Source organism: Oratosquilla oratoria, chromosome 12 (genome assembly GCF_046742065.1).
Source record: "Oratosquilla oratoria isolate Oo_2021 chromosome 12, ASM4674206v1, whole genome shotgun sequence".
NCBI lineage: Eukaryota > Metazoa > Arthropoda > Malacostraca > Stomatopoda > Squillidae > Oratosquilla > Oratosquilla oratoria.
This window is the reverse complement of record NC_134788.1, coordinates 56685046-56708168: the sequence shown is the minus strand read 5'-3', so window position 1 is coordinate 56708168 and position 23123 is coordinate 56685046. Positions and strand designations below refer to the sequence as shown.

Genomic DNA, 23123 nt, shown 5'->3' with positions numbered 1-23123 from the left:
CCATTATACTACACTTCTTGATATTGAAGTTTACTTACCACTTTTGACTCCATTTCCAGATTTTGTCTAGGTGTATCTGTAATGATTCACAATCTTCCTCTGTACTTTCTTTAGTATTTTTGCGTCATCTGCGAAGAAGTTCATATAACACTCCATTCCCTCATCCATGTCATTTATATATATATGGCAAACATGATTTGAGCCAATGCCGAACCTTGCGGGACACTGTGGTGACGCGCCGCTGGTCAAAACCAGACTGGCCGTCACACAACTCGAGCTGGGCCTTTATACTCGCTGTAGTTGGCAAGCATAGTTTGCAAAGACGTCTCGACCAGCCAATCAGAAACTCGGGGAAGCTCCCCGGGTTCCCACCAGCCTCCTTTAATTTAAAAGGACGGCGCCTAACAGAGACGATCAGTTCTCACGTAATTCTCTGCTTTCAGAATTGTGATTGGAAGGAGAAGGATAATACAACACCCGCCCGCCTGCGCCCCCCCTCGCACCGCCACTGAATCAACTCTACAGGATCTCAAACCCAACCTGGGGAAAAGCAGGCTACTCAGGCCCCACCTGTGGCTTATCAGGAACGCGCTCTACACGCTCGCCGGTGGTGGCGAGGAGATATATCTCCTCTGCTGCTACCGGTCTGGCATAGGCCGACCTCTTCGTTGATGTCGGCAGGCGGGTTTACACCGCCCGCCTTATCAGGAACGCGCTCTACACACGGGAAGTGAACTCTACTCACTTCCCGTAAGATACACACACACACCTCTCACGAACATAGCCACGACACACGCACAAATATCTACACTTACTTTTTCTTCGACTAAAGTTCACTTCCTTTCTAACTTTCTCTTATACTACATCTCATTTCAGTTTACCTCCCACTAAAGGTTTTTCCGTTTTTTCCACCTTTCTCTACTACTACGCCTCCTTCCATTTTCTAAACTTTTGTTGGTGATCCTAATCCTAATCCCGGCGTCGGCGCCGCCGTCCAAGCTCCCAGTCCATTTCTCTCGAGCCACGACCACCACCTGCCACAAATTGCTCGCTAATTCGCCCGGTGGCAATAGCCCTCTTTTATACACTACTATCTTTTCATTTTCTTACAGATATTCTTCCCCTCCCACAAAAACCGATCCCGCGCAAGCGGGTGGTCTTTCCTATGAATTCAGAATTCAGAATTCAGAGTTCTCACGCGGAAAGTGAACTCTACTCACTTCCCGTAAGATACATACACACACCTCTCACGACCCACGCACAAACATCTACACATACTTTTTCTTCAACTAGAATTCGCTTCCTTTCTAACTTTCTCATTTCAGTTTACCTCCCACTAAAGATTTTTCCGTTTATTCACCTTTCTCTACTATTACGCCTCCTACCATTTTCTGAACTTTGGTGATTGTAATCCTGGCGTCGGCGCCGCCGTCCGAGTTCCCTGTCCAATTATTTCAGCCCTAGGTGGGATTTGAACTCAGACTGCTGCAGCAGCATTTACGAATTCTACCACTACGCCATCGAGTCAGTGTGTGTGTGTGTGTGTGTGTGTGTGTGTGTGTGTGTGTGTGTGTGTGTGTGTGTGTGTGTGTGTGTGTGTGTGTGTGTGTGTGTGTGTTAGGGGAGGATCTTGACTTATTAAGACTTAGCTCTGAGTATCCAGCTACATAAAATCATATATAGTATCTACAGTTAAATATACAAAGACTTCCACTATGGTAAAAGGACTACATTAACATCACAATCCTGTCTTACCTGTACTCATAGAAGACATGCCCTCTGGAGCACACTGTGACATATTCGTCCTTCTGCCGGATGCCAGTGATCTGGGCAGCAGCCTCATTGACCACATAAACTGGGGGAAGCCAGATGAGGTCTGCCTCAGCCTCCCCTCCAGTGATACATGTGTCCATCTCTTCTTCCTTATTACTATACTCATGAAACCCATCATTGACAATGGCTGCAGTGTCCTTATGGCCATCAGGGTGCAAGCGGGTCTTCAGGTTGCCATCAAAATCGAGGTACTCCTGGTCACCACCTGACTGGTTACTATCCAAGGATTGTGCATCAGGCTTGACTTCAGGACTGTCATCAGTATGGCGAGTTTCATTGTTGGCAACATCTCGTGTCAGGTTGACAAAGGCTAATCGAGGGTCTTGCCAGGCATGTGTTATATGCATAATGGTGTTGTATTTCTGTCAATAATGTACATAGTTTTATACATCTATGTAGGGAATACTTGAGGAAAAGGGAAATAAGAAAAGGAAAACAGGAAAATTCTGTAATAATCTTAAAATTGAGAAGGCATCAGGAGATGGAGTAACAGGTAAAGAAAGCATAGTGGAGTGGGTACTGTGGGTTTTTGAAGTGTACAGAATAACGGAAAAAGTTCTTAAAGTCTAGAAGAAATAATGTGTTGCATCTCTGTATAAAGGTAGGAGATAATAAGGACTTTAAAAATCACAAAGCTGTTTCAATAAGCAAGGACACCATTCAGAAAAAAATAATACATAATCTACATAAGGAAGACCATAGAGGAAAAGGTGGTAAAAGGGTAAGGGGGCTTTAGGTATGGAAGAGTATACAGGTACTCCTCGTTTAACGACCTACTCGGTTAACGACAACTCGGAGTAACGACGGGCTTTATGACGTCGTTTAACGTAAATCTCCCGAAGTTACGACGTCGTGTACGATAATTAAGTTGGCTGAGGCAAATTTGTATGATGTTATAAATGAACTTGTACGGTGGATATTAGCTGTGAGGTAAAGTGTTCTGAAGCTTAGGTCTACATTACCATCCTGCAAGCTGCAAAAACTACCTGGGGTACAATATATACCGGTAGTGGTAAATTTTTAGTTTCGACCATGGGCGCAATGTAGCAATAGAAAATTAATTATTAATTTTGTAAATTATAATGTATCAACGTAATATGCAATTTTGTGAGCGGAAATAAAAAAAAAGATGCTAAAACAAATTTCGTGAGTAACGGAGTCATGTCGGACGAATGGTACACCATGTTTGTTATAATAGATGCCTATGTCGAGGAAATGAAAGGATGATAAATTCGCCTAACCTAAACTAAACTAACCTAACCTGTGTTTGATAAATCATTACCTGCAAATTTAATGTCATCCGGCTCGTCCTCGTTGTCGTCGTCGTGAGAGACGTTGGCAGACGACAAGATGGCGTCCCGAGCCTATGCTACCGACTTCGTTCATTAGCATATTTTCTTGTAGCAAGGTATTTTTTACCGGTACTTTCATTTCCGCCCACAAAATTGCATATTACGTTGATACATTTTAATTTACAAAATTAATAATTAATTTTCTATTGCTATATTGCGCCCATGGTCGAAAAAAAAAAAAAATACCCCGGTATTCAATATGGAATGTCAACATACGCGGATTTGGTCATATAGGGTAATTTCGGGAACATAACCACCGTAAATAAAGAGTAAATAAAGCTTTAATGTACTGTATAAAAGAGGGAAATACACGAAAATAAAGATACATGTATTGCTGGACATTGTACATACAGTACATGTACGTATATGTATACACTTTCGCTTAACGACCAATTCGGTTAACGACGGCGCGCTGGTCATAATTGTCGTCGTTAAACGAGGAGTGGTTGTATTAGGCATAAGTGTTCATCATAAGGGAAATTAAGTGAAAACTGCAGGGACATGTGATAGATCTAAGATGCTTATGAATTAGGATGGTCATATGAGAGAATTGGTAAAAGATTGAGGTGCAGAGATCAGATGTATAGTGATAGGAAAGCTATTGGGGTGTGCAAAGGCTGTGCATAGAAGGGGGGTTTATATGAAGATACTTAGGAAAAAGACTGAACGGTTGAAAGTGGAGATGGGGCTGAAATAGGAATTCAATGTCTCCCTGGATCATCAATATATAAGCATGGATGGGTACTGAAAGAAAAAATATAAATGTAAACATCATTTACCTACTTGCAATATATGGGACAGGAGCAGTGCTTATGAGGTTTTGTCTATGTCTCCAATTATCAAAAATTTACTTTGAATGAATTCATATTGTCTACCCAGGCTTTTTTTCACAAACTGCCTCTGCATAAAAAATCATATTTCTAATGTCCTTCAAAAAATCTGTCTTCTTAGGTTTCTTACTATCTTCCTGATAGTCTTTCACCCTACACAAACAGATCTTCTTCATCAATCTTGTCCACACCTTGTCAGCCTCAAACTTAAGCTTCAACCAATATCATTCTATTGAATAAAATATACAGTACATATGTTCTAGAGTACACTGCAAGACATGCAGCAGTCATTCACATTTATAGATGATTGATGGGGAAATCCAACATCTATTTCTCTCTGGGTTTGATGGTGTAAGATCAGATGATCAGAATGGTAGTAATGGCATCCCAAAGAAATTCTAACTAGAATGGCCTAGGTTTGAATACAGATCTTGTGTTGAGTGCCCATGGTCTAGCAAGCCTGGCAAATGCTCAAATCTAAATGCTGATGTATCTCATGCCAGTAACAACTGTGAAGCAGTTAATTATCCCACAGTATGCCTTTTTTTTTTTTTTTTGTAAAATATACCTTCAACTGCTCTTTTCTATTATACACAATACTATCAAGGCACGTGAAGCTTCTAAGGACCTCAATGTCCTCACCACATGGATGGGCAGATTGAAATGAATCATTCAATTAGCCCCAAAAACACTTGGACTTTGGTCTTTGTCCAGGAAAATTAATGTCCCAACAGTTTCATCTTTCTGTGCAGTAAGGGTAATTTTTCAACAGATTCATTAATGTTTTTCAAGGACCAGATGCATTTATGATTCCTCTACTTCAGACTAACAAAATCACATCCAGAAAAAATCTAAATAACCAGTCTACCAATTTAATGATGTACATGAAGAAACACGTAATTAAATTTCTATACAATATTTCTCCAGACAATTATTTTGAAATAGATATATGTTGTTTACATATGTGTGTAATATTGTTTTATACTTTTTCTCAAATTCCTCATATTTTGCTGAATTGTTAATTCTTTACGGCATCTTACATTTGGTTTTCAGTGGACAAGGTGGGAGACCATATGACATTAAGCATACAAAGTTCAAAGCAATCTACTCATGAGTCTAAACTAACATGGAAAAACAAAACAGGCATTATACTTGTTCCTTAAAACTTGTTGATCTACCTAAGTATACCTAGCCAAATGCATTTAGTTAAGTTTCTAATTAAACACTTAACCTTACCGCATCCTGGGAGTTGATGTCACCGATGTAGTAGACATAGACAGCTGAAGTGACCTGCAGAGGAGACATGCTTTGGTCCCCAGATCCTGCTACGGGTGATTGAGGGGGTCCCACTTGCCGGTCGTACACGGTCGAGTCAGTAAGCTGCATGTAGAGCCACTGTGCTTCCTGTGGGTATAGTGAGATAACTGCTTCTGTAGGCTACTCTGGGGTGACAATTCTTCTGGTGGGATATCCTATGGTAATTATTCCTAAATTAACCTAACTTAACCTAACCTAACCAAACCAAACCTAATCTTACTTTACCTAACCTTACCTAACCTAACCTGACCTAACCTTACCTAACCTAAATGGGGTGACGATTATTCAGGTGTTTTTGGTTGGGGTGACAATTCTTCAGGTGAGTTATCCTGGGGTGATGAATCTTCAGGTGGACGTTCTGAGGTGACAACTCTTCAGGTGACCCATGATGCATTTCTGCCACCATGAACGCATGTGTGAAAGCACAGTAACATAAGTTCATAAAGGAGAAATAAGTAGAATCCTGTGTACTACAGGCCCGTGTCTTTGGCCAGCTTTTTCTTTTGCAATTTCTTGCTTCTGTGGGGGATCGACATTTTCTACCAGTCGTTGCCACTTGACTCGGTCACGCCTTCTTCCGTGAAGCCATTCTCTCCAAAATCATCCCTGACCAGTACAATAGCTAAATTATGGGAGAGGGCAGTTAAAAACAAGTAGTCTAAATACCTTGAAAAGATGAACATCTTACCAAAATTCTATTCATTTTCAGAACTGGAAGATCATTAGTATAAAACCTGTAAAGTTTTTATTCAAAAACAATTACTGTCGTACAAGAAAGAGGAGGATAGGTGGATTGTGTGAATTTTTCATTGTTATCAATGGGAGTCATACACTTGGGGTAAGGAGGGTCGCTTCATTTTCACGGACTGACCATTCTCTACGATTTCTCCAACCAAACCCTCATGTAGCCACCATTCTTATTCCAAAGAGCTCTTGTCAGGATCCTTCAATTTACTCCAATCATAAAATCTGTGAGCACCACCTTTGTCTTCCCTACTTTTTTTTTTTTTTTTTTTTGTGAGTGGGATCAACATACAGCCAGACTTGAAGTTTGCAAATTCTATTTGTAATTGACTATAACCAACTCTCACGGAGCAGTCACTCAACTCCGATGACAAGACATCTTGTCATCGGAGTTGAATGGGTTAAAGTAATACCGACGACAGCCCAGAATTCTCCGAAGGCACTTGGTACTCAATGTCCATGTCTCACAACCGCACAACAATACAGGGAGCACAAAACACCTTGAAGATTCGAATCTTAGTCTACCTACATAAATATCGGCCACGCCATATACTACAGTCGAGTGAGTTAGTAACATCATGTTCTATATCAATCCTGCAAAGCAGTGGTTCTCAACCCATGGTTCAATGTGCCCTTGTGGTCCCCAGTGGTTCATAAATAGGACCATGAATTAAAAACTAGTGATAGTTTCTAGATACACTCTGGTTCTATTAATTAGTAATGGGATTTCTAGGAGGATGAAGAACAGCGAGACATAAGCACAGGGAGCATAAGGAAAAAGGTTGAGAACCTCTGCTGTAAAGGACTTCCTGACATGACCCTATCCATCTATATACCAAGAGCTTTTTCCCCTTACAAGGGAGGTAGCCAAGTCAAAGGCACGAACCTACTCCAACCCATTCCACTCCCCTCCACTACCCCTTCCTCCCTCTCATCTTAGCTCTTCCTAGATGATGGGTCATGTCTGTATCCAACCCACTGCCCTGGGACAGAAGCAATGTAGCAAGACACAGAACATCCACAGCGAGTCCGCTTCGCTTAATCAGCGACCCTCCTTCTCCTTCCCATCATGCATAAAAAGAGAAGACATAACTCACCACTGTTATACACAACACTATCAAGACATGTGAAATTTCTCAGGACCTCAATGTCCTCGCTACATGCATGGACAGATCGAAAGAATCGTTCAGTAAACCCCGAAACACTTGGACCTTTGTCTTTGTCCAGTAAAAATTGTGTTCCAATGGTTTCATCTCCCTGTGCAGTAATTTGAGGGCTGCGACCACAATCCCCAATAGTTCCGCAAGAAGCACATCATTATCGATAAAGACAAGGGTGATGACTTTAGTGTAGTCAATAGTTACCCCGTAATGACAGTGATCGACAACGCATCCAATATTCAGCCCATACAGCTAATGAAATGTATAGGGGTAAGGCTGCACATTATCGATAAAGATAAGGGTGCTTACTTTAGTGTTGTCAGTGACACTGATCGACAACTCATCAAATATCCAGCTATGGAAATGTATCGGGGCGAGAATACACCCCTGCCTGATTCCTTAATACAAAAGAATCAAAGTACATCTCTTCCACACACCACAGCTCCATCTTTCAGAAAACATGCTAGGCACAAGGCCTGTAATCCTCAAAGGAGTCCCACGAATCAAACACCTTCTTAAGGTCAACAAAGGCTGCAAGCAACCCCTGTTGAGTCTCACGTTGGCGCTCCACGAAATCACGAAGCTCTAAGGTCTGATCAGTTGTTGACTAACACAGCCTCTGGAACTTCAGCAGATGGGATCAAACCCGAACCAGTAACAGATGGAAAATCACTTTCCCAAGCACACCGAGTATTATATCACCATGGCATTTGTTAACCCATTCAACTCCGATGACAAGATGTCTTGTCATTTGGTCAAATAAAACAAAAAATCATAAAACACCAAAATGTTTGATCAAACACCAGAAAAATATGACGTCAGTCCTCGCTTCGCTGCGAGCGAAGCGAGAACTGACGTCATATTTTTCTGGTGTTTGATCAAACATTTTGGTGTTTTATGATTTTTTGTTTTATTTGACCAAATGACAAGACATCTTGTCATCGGAGTTGAATGGGTTAAGTTCTGCTGGTCCCTTCTCCCCCTTCAGTTTGGGACGATTACCTTCTTTGCAGTCAGAGGGATTGGCACCGGACTATCACACGGCAGACAGCACCGTATGCAACCTATAGATCATGATTTCACTTCTATCTTTCAGTGACTCCATAATGACGTTGCAAATACCAAATGCATTCCCACCCTCCAACTTAAAGCCTCTCTAACTTTAGAGAAGGTGGAGTTTCATCTGCCATTGAATCGGCAAGCATCACCCAAACGCTGGCTGGGAAGCTGACCGCTCAGAGAAGCAGCCATGTACAACTATTGAAAGTAATCCATTAGCTGTTCGGATAGTGCTTACCTGAGTCTTAGTAGCCTTGAGTCTTGGTGGATTTAGAGGGGTCGGTCACCAGGTCTAAGGTCAGTCGCATTGTAATGACCCTCAACATCCTCATTGATTTCCATTACATACCTTTTTCATCCCTCCTCGTGAGGTCTCTAGTTTCAAAGTCCTGTATTGGTCCAGGTCCCCAGCATTCATGGGAGTATGACTCATCTCTATTTTCTTCAGTGTCCCACGCAACTTTACACTATTCCTCGACCTTGGTTGCTCTAAATACAATCGTTCACAGCCTTCAGAGTCTCACATTTGAACGTATTCCACAGTTCTACAATTCCCCAAGATTCTTAGGGGTGCCAAGAACTTCTAATTGACTGGAGACTTACCGCACGCGCCTAAGCACGTGAATCATTCCTGAGTTTCATCACATGGGATCCTGGCAGGTCACATTTCAAGATTCTCCTGGACTTGGCATACAACCTGAGTGTTGCACCCATAAGTCCATGATCGGTCCCAAAGAACTTAGCGCACTGATACCATTAATGTTCTTGATGAATGATTTGATGGGAAGAACAAGCTACGCTAACATGTTTGCAGACGACGTAGAAATCACAATGATAATAAAAGATCAAGGAAATTGTAATTTGTTAAAAGAAAAAGAAACAGAATACATGACTGGAACCAAATGAACCTCAAGACCCAAAAACGCAAATTAACGAGAATGGGCAAAATTTCAGGGACTATCAATGCACTATTGTGTTTACCTATTCATCGGCATAACCCATTCCCTGCCTAAAACTCTCCCTCTTACCTCCTCAGATATTTCAGCTGCCGGATGGAAGTGATGACGTAAGAAAAATCCTTGACGACTTGACTCCGACGACGACCGCGAAAAGTGTGACGAGCTGATTGTCTTCCCCAGCTGAGAAGGAAGCCCCGTCGGCCCCCCGAGGGATTTCTTTGTGGCCTCTTCAGGGCCGCTGAGGTCCTGTGAGTGGCCCCTGAGACCAACCGAGTTGACACTGCCAAACGGGTCTCTCAGCTTGAAAGGGTCTGAGTGGAAATCTTCTCCTGAGATCGGAGAAGTTGAGGGACCAGAATTCTGTCTTCTGGGTGTGTTATATACGGCCCCATCTTCTGAAACGAATCTTATTACAAAAAAAAAATAAATAAATAAATAAATAAATAAATAATAATAAGTAGGAGAGCATAATGGTGGACTTAGGAACCAATGTTAATGATAACAATAAATATTCACAATAATACTAATAATTATGGTAATAATGATAATAATGATAGTAATAATAATGATAATAATAATGATAATAACAATAATAACAATAATAACAATAATAACAATAACAACAATAATAATAATAATAATAATAATAATAATAATAATAATAATAATAATAATAATGATTATAATAATGATGATAATGATAATAATAAAAAAAATTAGGGCATCGCCAATTTGAGAATAGAATTATTGTACAACAGGTCACTTCCCCACAGATCCCCTCTCTGCCTGGCGCCCATAATCACACAGGTCAAGGGTGTCACCATCAAGAAGACCAGAATGATGGCCAGGGATGACCATAACAGCCTTAATGTTATTTCGTACTCAGCACTGTGGTAATACCTCGTCACTAGGTACGAGGCCATTCACCTGCCACCTGGTGGACGGACGGAAACTATCTTCCACAGGATCCGCCTTGGATATCTTTGTGAGTGGCAAGTACTACATGCAGGGAGAGATGATCATGAATACTGCAGAATTTGAAGGGCCGCGGCACAACAACCCCTGTACCATTACCTCCTGGAGTGTAGAGCTACTGCCCTTTCTTATGTCCCTCAGCGCGCCACTCGCCTCAGGAAGAGGGGAGTAACATCTTACTGTATCCCTTTCCGAAATAACCCTCAACTTCCTTAACCCATTCAACTCCGATGACAAGATTCTTGTCATTTGGTCAAATAAAACTAAAAAATCATAAAACACCAAAATGTTTGATCAAACACCAGAAAAATATGACGTCAGCAGTCGTCCTCGCTTCGCTCGCGCCAGCGAGCGAAGCGAGGACTGCTGACGTCATATTTTTCTGGTGTTTGATCAAACATTTTGGTGTTTTATGATTTTTTAGTTTTATTTGACCAAATGACAAGAATCTTGTCATCGGTGTTGAATGGGTTAAAAACACACCCTCCCCCTGGCGCTGTCTTGGATCGAGGGGTGCCTTCCCTTCCTGATCCTGCCCCCTGACTGCTCTCTCTTCATCTCCGAAGTCAAAGTCAGCCTCTTCCCACGAATCCAGGTCCGCCAACTGCAGACAGGAACCACTCCTCTTCCATCATTTCCACCGCTCCCAACAGAGTGGCATAACCTGGACACCACCTCTTAACTTTCATATATAAATTGTTCCTCACCTGACTTGGAACTAACCTGACCATTGACGTACAATAGAAAAATAAAACATATTGTGTAATGAACAGAGATTTGAATCAGCTGAGAAGGGACCCGTTGGCATATAATAAAAAAGAAAACATATTGTGTAATGAACAGAAATTCGAATCAGCTGAGAAGGGACCCGTTGGGAGGGGATTCCATTATTGCCTCGCCAACAAGGTCGGTCTTAACCCATTCAACTCCGATGACAAGATGTCTTGTCATTTGGTCAAATAAAACAAAAAATCATAAAACACCAAAATGTTTGATCAAACACCAGAAAAATATGACGTCAGTCCTCGCTTCGCTCGCAGCGAAGCGAGGACTGACGTCATATTTTTCTGGTGTTTGATCAAACATTTTGGTGTTTTATGATTTTTTGTTTTATTTGACCAAATGACAAGACATCTTGTCATCGGAGTTGAATGGGTTAAGGCAACAAGACGGCTTAGGGGAGGTCAAAGGGTTCCCAGTGCTCTTTATATCCCCTGTTGCCCTGTTGCATTTACTATCAGCCTGTGCGCTCCAAGGGGTCCGTTTAGGATGTGGCACACGTCGTGACTTAATACTAGTCATTCTTTTAAACCAAGCTTAGAACATGCCTCTCCCCGTCTCTCTCTTATTTCCCATCTATGTGCCATTTGAAATATATATATATATGTGTATATATATATATATATATATATATATATATATATATATATATATATTCTGTATATAGCAAACGAAGATGTATATTACAATGAGTATAATTTCTTAGGATTGTAACAATTATTATCCATCCCATTCCCCCCGCCTCAACTATGACACTTCGGCGTGGCAACAGTGGGAAAAGGCGCTGTTGCCACATGCCATAGTATTTATTCAAATCACTGTTTTCATCCTAAAACGTTATAATCATTGTAGTTAACAGCTTCCTTAATTAAATACAGAATATAAGAAATAAATAGCACATAACGGAGAGGCCATGTGCTAAGGTTGATTTGGCAGAATGACTAGTGGTAAATCACTAATACCAAGCCGAGAATGGGGTGCTTAGAGCGCACAGACTAAAGGGTCCTACACATGCTCAGACTTTTACTCAGACTTGTCTGCACAAACAATGTATGCGCAGACAAGTCTGAATGTGTGTAGAGGAGATTTGTGGTCTGCACAGACCAAAATCAAAGACCAGAAAAATACGACGTCAGTCCTCGCTTCGCTCGCTTCGCGCGCGAAGCGCGCGAAGCGAGGAGGACTGACGTCATATTTTTCTGGTCTTTGATTTTGGTCTGTGCAGACCACAAATCTCCTCTACACACATTCAGACTTGTCTGCGCATACATGGTTTCTGCAGACAAGTCTGAGTAAAAGTCTGAGCGTGTGTAGGGTATAGGCTGCGTTTCCACCGAGCGAGTCAGGGCCGATTCTCGTCAAATGCTGTGAATTCGAATAGCTGGAAGAAGACTTTGTTTACAACATTCTAGACTTCCCTAAGAACATTTCAACAATCTGTCTAACATTTGTAAAGGTTTCGCTCCTTTCATTTCGCCATTCGGTTTCTCAATACGTGACGCAAAGCCAATTTGACATATGAAGATTGAAAAAAAACAGAAGATTGTAACCGAAGTCGTTTCTGCCCAAACGAACTCACAACGCTTGATGAGAATCTGACGATACTCGCTCGGTGGAAACACAGCCTACGGCCGGCCCTGATGGACGAAGTGAAGTGCCAAATGTATCGGGGAGTACAGTACCTGGCGAGGACCATCGCAGGACAGACGAGGATAAACAAAGCGACGAGCGCCTGTCCACCAAGTACCTTCTGCATCCTCACTGCTTTGTTTATGTTCTTGGTAATGGTGACGTTGGTTTCGTTTCTCTTATCTATTATTGCCCTTCCTTCTCTTCCTCTTCTCCCTCCTCCTCCTCCTCCTCTTCTCCTTCCCATCTTTGTAGGAAGACGTCTGTCTTTGCCCTGCTGACTGTAAAAGAAAGGCGAATAGATTCGTCAAAGTGTCTCCAATTACCAGTCTCCACAACTGGTCATTTGTACGTTTGTTCTGGCCACCACCAGCGCAAGGAAAGGGTTAATTACGAAATACAATTGAGTAAGTAAAATACAAAAAGTAAAATACGTATACCATGAAAAATAGTGCAACGGTTGCCAAATACAAAATAGAACGGACCCACTAGACCTGTCACAAATATGCTTACCCCATTCAACTCCGATGACAAGATGTCTTGTCATTTGGTCAAATAAAACAAAAAATCATAATAAAACAACAAAATGTTTGATGATCAAACAGCACCAGAAAAATATGACGTCATCAGTCCTCCTCCTCGAGGAGGAGGACTGACGACGTCATATTTTTCTGGTGCTGTTTGATCATCAAACATTTTGTTGTTTTATTATGATTTTTTGTTTTATTTGACCAAATGACAAGACATCTTGTCATCGGAGTTGAATGGGTTAACTTCTCTTAGTTTGTTATTCAGCTTCTCAATATATGACGCAAAGGTAATTTGACATTTGGAGATTCGAAAAATAAAAGATTGTAGCTTAAGTCGTTTCTACTCAAATGAACTCACTCAAGCTGCATAGCTGTCACAGAGGCATAAGCCAGGGAACGCGTTGTTTTCACTCAAACGCCGGCGCCAGTCCCCATATGGTCTTTCTATCAACTTTCTCCCATTCAGCCAACCTTCTAATCAACTCTCGACAGGGTCGATCAACCTGCCACAACCATGAGTTCTGTTCGCGCCTCCTTCCTTTCCTACCATCGAGAGTCGTCTCTTGTGGAAACAACCCTGTGAGTAGGATCAACGTCAGGGAAACGTGTCTCATGCCCATAACCGGTGTTGATGTTCACGAATTAACCCATTAAACTCCGATGACAAGATGTCTTGTCATTTGGTCAAATAAAACAAAAAATCATAAAACACCAAAATGTTTGATCAAACACCAGAAAAATATGACTTCAGTCCTCGCTTCGCTGCGAGCGAAGCGAGGACTGACGTCATATTTTTCTGGTGTTTGATCAAACATTTTGGTGTTTTATGATTTTTTGTTTTATTTGACCAAATGACAAGACATCTTGTCATCGGAGTTGAATGGGTTAAGCTGGTAATTGGCCTAGACTGAGTCTCACAGCACAGGATCTGGTCTGTTATGAATTCACTCCAGAGATATCCCATAATTCTCCAAAGGCACTTTGTACCATATCTCACAGGCGTACAGTAAGACAGGGAACATAAGCATATATATATATACATGCATAATGCATACATAAATACATATATAGATATATGAATATATAAATATGTAAATATATAGATGCATGAATATGTAAATACATAAATAGATATGTGAATATGTAAATATAGGAATATACAAATATATATATATATATATATATATATATATATATATATATATATATATATATATATATATCAACAGCCTGAACTGTCCCCAATACACAGATATTCATCTTATCAACCACATTAACTTATTTTCATTTCAATTCCTTGCAAGCACGATCGAGACTAACAGGGCTATGTTGCTCGATGGAAGCATATTCGGAAATTGAGACGCTGTCAGGCCGAGAACTCGAACCTAACCGATACATAAAAAGATGGACAGTGACTTTACCAACTCAGCCATCAGGAGAGATATAAGTTAAGCACAATTACTTTTATATGTATGCCTGAGTTACATACGTATACGCGAACTTTACACACACACACACACACACACACACAAACACACACACACACACACACATATATATATATATATATATATATATATATGTGTGTGTGTGTGTGTGTGTGTGTGTGTGTGTGTGTGTGTGTGTGTGTGTGTGTGTGTGAGAGAGAGAGAGAGAGAGAGAGAGAGAGAGAGAGAGAGAGAGAGAGAGAGAGAGAGAGAGAGAGAGAGAGAGAGAGAGAGAGAGAGAGTGGGTGGAGGAAGAATAAGCGAAGATGGGCTGGAACTCCTTTATTGCTTATACGTTTCGACCCACTCGGTCTTCTTCAGTAAGCTGTCTAAAAACAGCTTGAACCTTACCATTTTACACTCGCAGACGGACATGGACAGGTCATCCCGCTGGCTGTAAGTTAATTCATCTTCCAAAAATTCCTCACTGGAAGATGAATTAACTTAGTTAACCAATGCCTTTAAGAAAGTAAAATATCCAGGGGGATGACTAACAAGTTGAAAGAAGTAGCTAGGAACATATTCATGAGACCAAATGCCCAATTGTCCCAGAATAATAAAATACAATACATTTTGGCTCCCAATTCTAGGAAAACCGAAGGCATAGACAGACTTCTTGGGAAAGGTGGGGTGAAAATAGCAAGGACTTCCAATTCTACATACATACATACATATACCAAGGCTTTTTCCCCCTTCCAAGGGAGGTAGCCAAAAAGGGAAAGGCATAAAAACACTCCCACCCATCTCATCCCTAAATACACTCCACACCCCTCCCACCCTTCCTCTCATCTGAGCACCTCCTGGATGACGGGTCATCCCTGCACCTTGCCCACCGCCCTGGGTCAGAAGCAGTGTCGCAAGACACAGTACATCCACAGCAAGGCCGCTTCATTTAATCGGCGACCCCCCCTCTCCGTCCCCCTTTGCATCTAAGGCGAGGACGGGGAGAAATCCCTTCGGGCTGCGTCAAAAATTTACTCACACATACGACCCCACCCCCCCCCACCCACCCCGCCCATTCCTCCTCATGCAGTCACAACATCATCCATATACAACCATTCTCCACTCACCTCTGTCTTCCGTCCTCTCCCTTCCTTCCTCAACAGACATTCCCCTCTTCCCCAAAGCCCCCTTCACCCCATCCATCCACCTCATCCTAGGACGTCCCCTCATGTTCACTCCCTCCACATCTGCCTTCCATACCTCTTTTACTAGTCTTTCTTCACTCATTCTTTCCATGTGTCCAAACCATCCTAATATTCTTTCATCAACCCTATCTCCCAAATCCTTTTTCACCCCTGTTCTCCTCCTCACCTCCTCATTTCTCACTCTATCTAGCCTAGTAACCCCCACCATACTTCTCAGACACCTCATCTCAAACACATTCAGACTCCTTCTCTCTTCTTCTCTTATGTTCCACGTTTCTGCCCCATACAGTGCTGTTGGCACAATCACTCCTTCATACAGTCTCCTCTTTGCATCCATTCCCAAATGTCTATTCCTCATTACACTCTTTAAACCACCAAGGCATTTACTCGCTTCTCTCAATCTACATTCTACCTCCACCTTCACTCCACCTTTTCCTGCTACATTTGCACCCAAGTATCTAAAACTATCCACTTCCTCCAGTCGCTCTCCCTTAATGTTCACTTCCAGTCTACTGCCACTTTCACCCCTTGTACATCTCATCACCTTACTTTTACCCACATTTATCTTTAGCTTTCTTCTATCACATACTCTCCCAAACTCTGCCACCAGCTTCCTCAATCCCTCCTCTGACCCTGCCACAAGCGCAGTGTCGTCCGCAAACAACAGCTGGCTCACCTCCCATTTTTCTCCATTTTCTTTAACCATCTCCAATCCCTGACTCACTACCCTAGCATTCACCTCTCGCACCACCCCATCCATGTATAAGTTGAACAGCCAGGGCGACATAACGCATCCTTGACGAAGTCCCACCTTTACTTCAAACCACTCACTCTCTCCATTTCTAATCCTAACACATGCTCTACTACTCTCATAAAAACTCTTGACAGATCCCAAAAGCTTTCCTCCTATCCCATAAATCTGCATAACCTCCCACAGTGCCTTTCTGTCTACCCTATCATAAGCCTTTTCCAGATCCATGAAAGCCCAAAAAACATCCTTCCCCTTTCCTATAGCTTTCTCACATATCTGTCTTACCACAAAGATCTGATCTACACAACCTCTACCTGTCCTAAATCCACACTGTTCCTCACCAATTACTCCTTCTGTTCCTCTCCTAATCCTCTCAATTAAGATCCTCCCATAAGCCTTCCCTACTACACTCAACAGGCTAATCCCTCTGAAACTACTACATTCACACTTGTCCCCTTTTCCCTTGTAAAGAGGAACTATACAGGCACTACTCCAGTCCTCCGGTACTCTACCCTCTCTCCAGCAAACATTAAATAACCTCACCAACCAGTCTACCATCACTGAACCTCCCTTTTTCAGACATTCTGCATGACATCCATCCAGACCAGGTGCCTTACCTGCTTTCATCATCTTTACAACTGCCTTCACCTCATCCTTCCTTATTTCTCCTCCATTCTCCTCACTCATCACTCTCATTTTCTTCGCATTTCCCACTGCAGCTATCTTTCCTTCCCTATCCTCCTTCACATTCAGCAACTCCCTAAAATATTCTGCCCATCTTCCCCTCACTGCCATCTCTTCCATTATCAACTCTCCATCTGTACCTTTTACCTTTTCTTCCCTACTTGATTCGCCTCCTCTTCCTCTTAATTTCTTTCCAAAACATCTTTTTATTACTTTCAAAATTTTCTGTCATACTCCTACCCCATTTCACATCTGCTCTCCTCTTTGCCTCCTTTACCTTTTGCTTTACTTCTCTTTTCTTTTCTTTGTACCTCTCATATGACTCCCCTGTCCTCTTTTGTAACCAATCTGTGAATGCTCGCTTCTTCTCTTCTACAGCCTTCTTTGTTTCCTCATCCCACCATTCACTACCCTTTCTTCTATTTCCCCCTGTCCTTCTTGTTCCACACACCATCCTTGCACACTTTAAGACTCCCTCCTTGAACCATCCCCATTCCTCCTCCACACCCATCTCTGCTCTATCCTTTACTCCCTCCCACTCCTCCTTCAGCTTCTTTTCGTACTCCTTCCCCTTTTCCTTTTCATTCAAGGAGTTCACTCTAAGAACCTCCCTACCTTTTGTCCCTTTCCTCCTTCTCCATCTATCCTCCACTCTCAGCTTACCTTCCACCAAAAAATGATCTGATATTCCCCCACCCTCTCCCCTTAGCACATGTACATCCTTAACTCTTCCTATCATAATCCTATTTACCACTACATAATCCAATTCTAATATAGAAAAATTGTCAAGACCAAGAATATAAAGGGACTGTCCCCAAAAACGTCCTCAGTACCATTTATCGCATTCCTTGCAGCAGGTGCACCTCCTCTTATTACGGCGAGTCAGGTCGAGGCGTCGAGAAACGCATAGCCGAGCACAAACGAGACTTGAGGTCACACAGGATGTCTAAATCACTTGTTCAGCATTCTAACCAGTCTGGACATCTGCCCCACTGGGATGGGGTCGAGGTCCTACACATGTGATTAAAAAAGGGACATGAGGAAGACTGTTGAAGCTGCCTATATTAATTCTTATGAAAATAACAATGACAGGGAAGGTTTCGTTTGTTTATCGAAGGCAGCAAGTAAATTGATAATAAATGCAATTGGGAAACATATACATGGTACGGGAATGGGAATCCCCAGATAGCCAGCTGGATGACCTGTCCATGTCCCCGTCTTCGAGTGTGAATAATTCTAAGGTTCAAGCTGTTTGTAGACAGCTTACTGAAGAAGACCGAGTCGGTCGAAACGTATAAGCAATAAAGGAGTTCCAGCCCATCTTCGCTTATTCTTTCTCCACCCACACTCTCATCTGTCTAAACCATTCATCCAATATATATATATATATATATATATATATATATATATACACACACACACACACACATATATATATACATATATATATATATATATATATATATATATTTACACATTAGAATATATAGGCAGTAAGTTCTCTTTGAACAAGTTTGGTTAAAGACCAGCGCTAATTCGGTATCAATTAACTTTTTTAGTAGTTTTCCCTATCTTCCTAATAGACTTCTTATAATCAGAAGGGAAGTCAAACACGAAGATCCCGAGATCGATAGTATATTGCTAAGAAAATACTATGCAATATTACAAAATGAGAGCTTTCGGTTGATGCTTTCAACCATCTTCAGTCGAGAATAGGTGCTAATACAGTAAAGGAGGCTAACATTCTAAGTAATTTTTTTTCTTAACCTAATGGTACTGGGAGAGGCAATAAACACTTACTCTATTACAAAATCCAAATGATACCTGCTTACAAAGCGGATGAACGCGTCATGAAAGAAATAATCACACGAAACACCACTTGCACAAACCCACAAGACAAATTAACCATCATTATCTACTACAAAAACCCCAAGGTCTCCAACCGTCCTTATAATGAACAACTTGTCTAAAGACCACAGTCCCCTCAAACAAACCAATGTAATATACAATTTTTTCTGTCCCGAAGAAGGTTGCAAACTTCTTAATAATGTGTCTTACATTGGTGTTACTATGACTTCACTATGCAGGAGACTTACAATGCCTGCTCGTGAGGGCAGCATACATAAACATATGAATCAAACTCACAGCAAAACCCTTACAAGACAACACTTGATGGATAACACGAAAATACTTAGACAACGCAGCAATCACAGAAAACTACACATCTTTGAGAAAGTCTACATTTCACAACAAACCCTTCTTATCAATATACAGACCGACGCACTTAGTACCCTCCTTCTGCATAAGAACTCTACTGTTCAAAGACATCCTAAGAACATCGCAGACCCAACAACTCCAAGCAACAACAGATCCACCCCACGGAGTTCCAGTAGACATACTCCCAGGACCGCGGACATAATCCCACGGAGTTCCAGCAGACATCCTCCCAGTATCGAAGACATAATCTCACCAAATAGCAACGGACTAACCCTACGCAACTGCGTAGGGTTAGCCCGTTGCTATTTGGTGAGATTATGTCTTCGATACTGGGAGGATGTCTGCTGGAACTCCGTGGGATTATGTCCGCGGTCCTGGGAGTATGTCTACGGGAACTCCGTGGGGGTGCTGTTGTTGCTTGGAGTTGCTGGGTCTGCGATACCAACTGTCCCTTCCCACGGAGCGCCAGTATATGTTGCCTCTCCTAGTACCATGTTTTCAACAAAAAATTTGCACTTAAAGTGTTAGCCCCCTTTTCTGTATTAGCATCTATTCTCGACTGAAGATGGTTGAAAGCATCAACCGAAAGCTCGTAATTCGTATTATTGTGTAGTATTTTCTTAGCAATATATCATGGATCTCGGTATCCTCGTGTTTGACCTCCCTTCTGATTGTAAGAAGTCTGTTCGGAAGATAGAGAAAACTACTAAGAAGTTAGTTGATACTGAATTAGTGCTGGTCTCAGCCATCCTGAGTCCACTGCTGAACAAAGGCCTCCTTCATAGCATTCCACTTCTGCAAACTTCTCGATCTCGTCTCTCCACCTTCTGTCTGGTCTCCCTCTTACACACACACACACACACACACACACACACACACACACACACACACACATGATAACCGAAGAGTAAGAGACTGGGCCCATATCCGTTGATCCTTTCCTGTCTGTGCGTGCGCGCATTCTCATGGTCAAATTTCAGTCAAATCCTCATACTGACATTCTCACTGTACGATCAAATCCCTTCCGTGAAGTGGCCGTCTTTGAACTTGTTGTTATATAAAACACCAGATAATTATCTCTTGTTCTTCATAATACTATACAAACACTACAGTCAGCCCGAGCGGTTGTAAGGCGACAACTGTAAACAGAATTACATACTGCGGGCTCCGTGGTCGAAGAGTGACTGAGGCGGAATTGGTGTTTGTCGCCCTCACGTTAGTTGCTTCGTGGCGTCCTGGTTACTGCCACTCAAAAGCTGGTAGCGATTATCATGCCAAGCCCCGAGTTTATCATTCCTATTAGAAGGAATATTAGAGCTACTGCACAATCCATGGTTAACGCGTGGTGACGTCATGTCGACTGCGGATGAGGGATTTGTCACCTGATAAGGACGTCGGTTGGATGATGTAATTCTTTTTTTTTTTATGTAAAATGTAAACGGATATGTTTAATCGTAAACACACACACACACACACACGCGCGCGCGCACACACACACACACACACACACACACACACACACACACACACAATACAATAGTTTAGATAAAATGAGATATAAAGACGGGGCACCACGAGCATAGCTCCCCTTCCCGTAAAATACAACTAGGTAAATGAATACACACATACACACACATAGGGCACAGGAACAAATTAAGAAGGACAACTTGTCTGAAGAATGCGAAGAATCAGTTTTCCATAAAGATGCTTAAAAATGTGAAATAGCTTAGAGGGTGATTTAGGCCAAGCTCAAGAAATACATGAGTTAACCCATTCAACTCCGATGACAAGATGTCTTGTCATTTGGTCAAATAAAACAAAAAATCATAAAACACCAAAATGTTTGATCAAACACCAGAAAAATATGACGTCAGTCCTCGCTTCGCTCGCGCTTCGCTGCGAGCGAAGCGAGGATTGACGTCATATTTTTCTGGTGTTTGATCAAACATTTTGGTGTTTTATGATTTTTTGTTTTATTTGACCAAATGACAAGACATCTTGTCATCGGAGTTGAATGAGTTAAAATCTAAACATGATAACTGGAAATCAAGGATATAGATTAAGTTGGAGCTGCACATGAATTTGAAGCTAGGTTGTATAAAGATTTGAAAATAGGAGACGGAACCCACCGAGCGTTGCTCCTTTCCTATACACTACAATTAGGTAAATATAATAAAGTGCACACACACACACACACACACACACACACACACACACACCCCGACTCGGTGGCACAGTTGGTAGAGCGCTGAACTGGGGAGTAGAAGTGCTCCCAGTACCCAGTTCGAATCCTGCCCAGGGCCGAAATTATTTCGGTATCGCTGTACCTCGGGTCGTTACTCTGACTCTCGTGGGCGGGGAGTTGGGTGTGTGTGTGTGTGTGCAAGGTCATAGCATTACCCATAGATCGGACCTACGAGCTCTGAGCTCTCTTCCAGAAGGGAAATAGCTGTCGATCACGAGTCCAACACGTGATCCAAAGACCAAGTGAATATACAACTCGTTGCGGAGTTGGTAGAGTTCCCGGCGCTGCCACTACGGAGGTCCGGGTTCGAATCCCACCTAGGGTTGAAATAATCTCAGTATCGTTGCGCCGCGATTCGTCACCCCAACTCTCGTGGGCTGGGAGTTGGGTGTGTGCGTGAGCGTAAGGTCACATCATTACCCGTAGATTGGTCATATATGACCTCTGAGCTCTCTTTCGGGAGGGAAATAGCTGTCGGTCACGAGTCCAGCACGTGATCCAAGACCATGATGAATCACACACACACACACACACACACACACACACACACACACACACACACACACACAATGAATATATAGATGTAGAAATGGCTGAAATTATGAACAAACATTTTAAATCTGTATTCACAATTGAAAGTACACAAAATTGGGAGGAAATACAGAGAGAGAAAGTTCCCCTCCCAATGACAGAAATAACTGTGACACAGAAGGAAATAAGGGTCCAGATAAAAAACCTTGTCGTCAGAAAATCACATGGTTTGGATGGAATTGCAAATTGGATATCAAAAGAATGCTTAGATGAACTAACGGACAAAATATATAAGATAATTGATTACTCACTCAAAGAATGAAAGGTACCACAGGATTGGACAAGGAAAATCCAACTAAAAATAGACCGGTCTCCCTTACAAGCACAGTAGCAAAAATATGTGAAAAGGTTATCAAAAATAGATGGATTAAGTACCTGGAAAAAAAAATAATATTCTGAATCCAACACAATTTGGATTTAGACACGGAAGATCATATGGCACAAAATTGATTTGCTTCTACTCGAGCCTAATATAAATAATGCAAGAAAGGGACGGAAGGGCAAATTGTGCTTTCTTAGATCTACAGAAAGCATTTCTTAAAGTACCACACAAAAAGCTATTAACCCATTCAACTCCGATGACAAGATGTCTTGTCATTTGGTCAAATAAAACAAAAAATCATAAAACACCAAAATGTTTGATCAAACACCAGAAAAATATGACGTCAGTCCTCGCTTCGCTGCGAGCGAAGCGAGGACTGACGTCATATTTTTCTGGTGTTTGATCAAACATTTTGGTGTTTTATGATTTTTTGTTTTATTTGACCAAATGACAAGACATCTTGTCATCGGAGTTGAATGGGTTAAAGTACCACACAAAAAGCTATTAAGA

The 23123-nt window shown here is 41.8% G+C and overlaps 1 protein-coding gene across 2 annotated transcripts in view; it reads right to left on the bottom strand.

The window, feature by feature from the left end:
* LOC143031826 (pH-sensitive chloride channel 2-like) overlaps positions 1 to 20770 on the bottom strand; it is a 56973-nt gene extending 36203 nt beyond the window's left edge. For both annotated transcript variants that reach the window (XR_012967041.1, XM_076196155.1), the window contains exons 1-5: positions 20615 to 20770; positions 12692 to 12919; positions 9324 to 9660; positions 5252 to 5419; positions 1756 to 2195 (exon numbers count right to left, since the gene is read on the bottom strand). Coding sequence is in view for 1 of the 2 variants with exons in the window: in XM_076196155.1 (XP_076052270.1) it covers positions 1756 to 2195; positions 5252 to 5419; positions 9324 to 9660; positions 12692 to 12885 (1139 nt within the window). In the remaining variant the exon portion in view is untranslated. The remainder of the gene's footprint in view (positions 1 to 1755; positions 2196 to 5251; positions 5420 to 9323; positions 9661 to 12691; positions 12920 to 20614) is intronic.
* Between the last annotated feature and the right edge of the window lie 2353 nt (positions 20771 to 23123).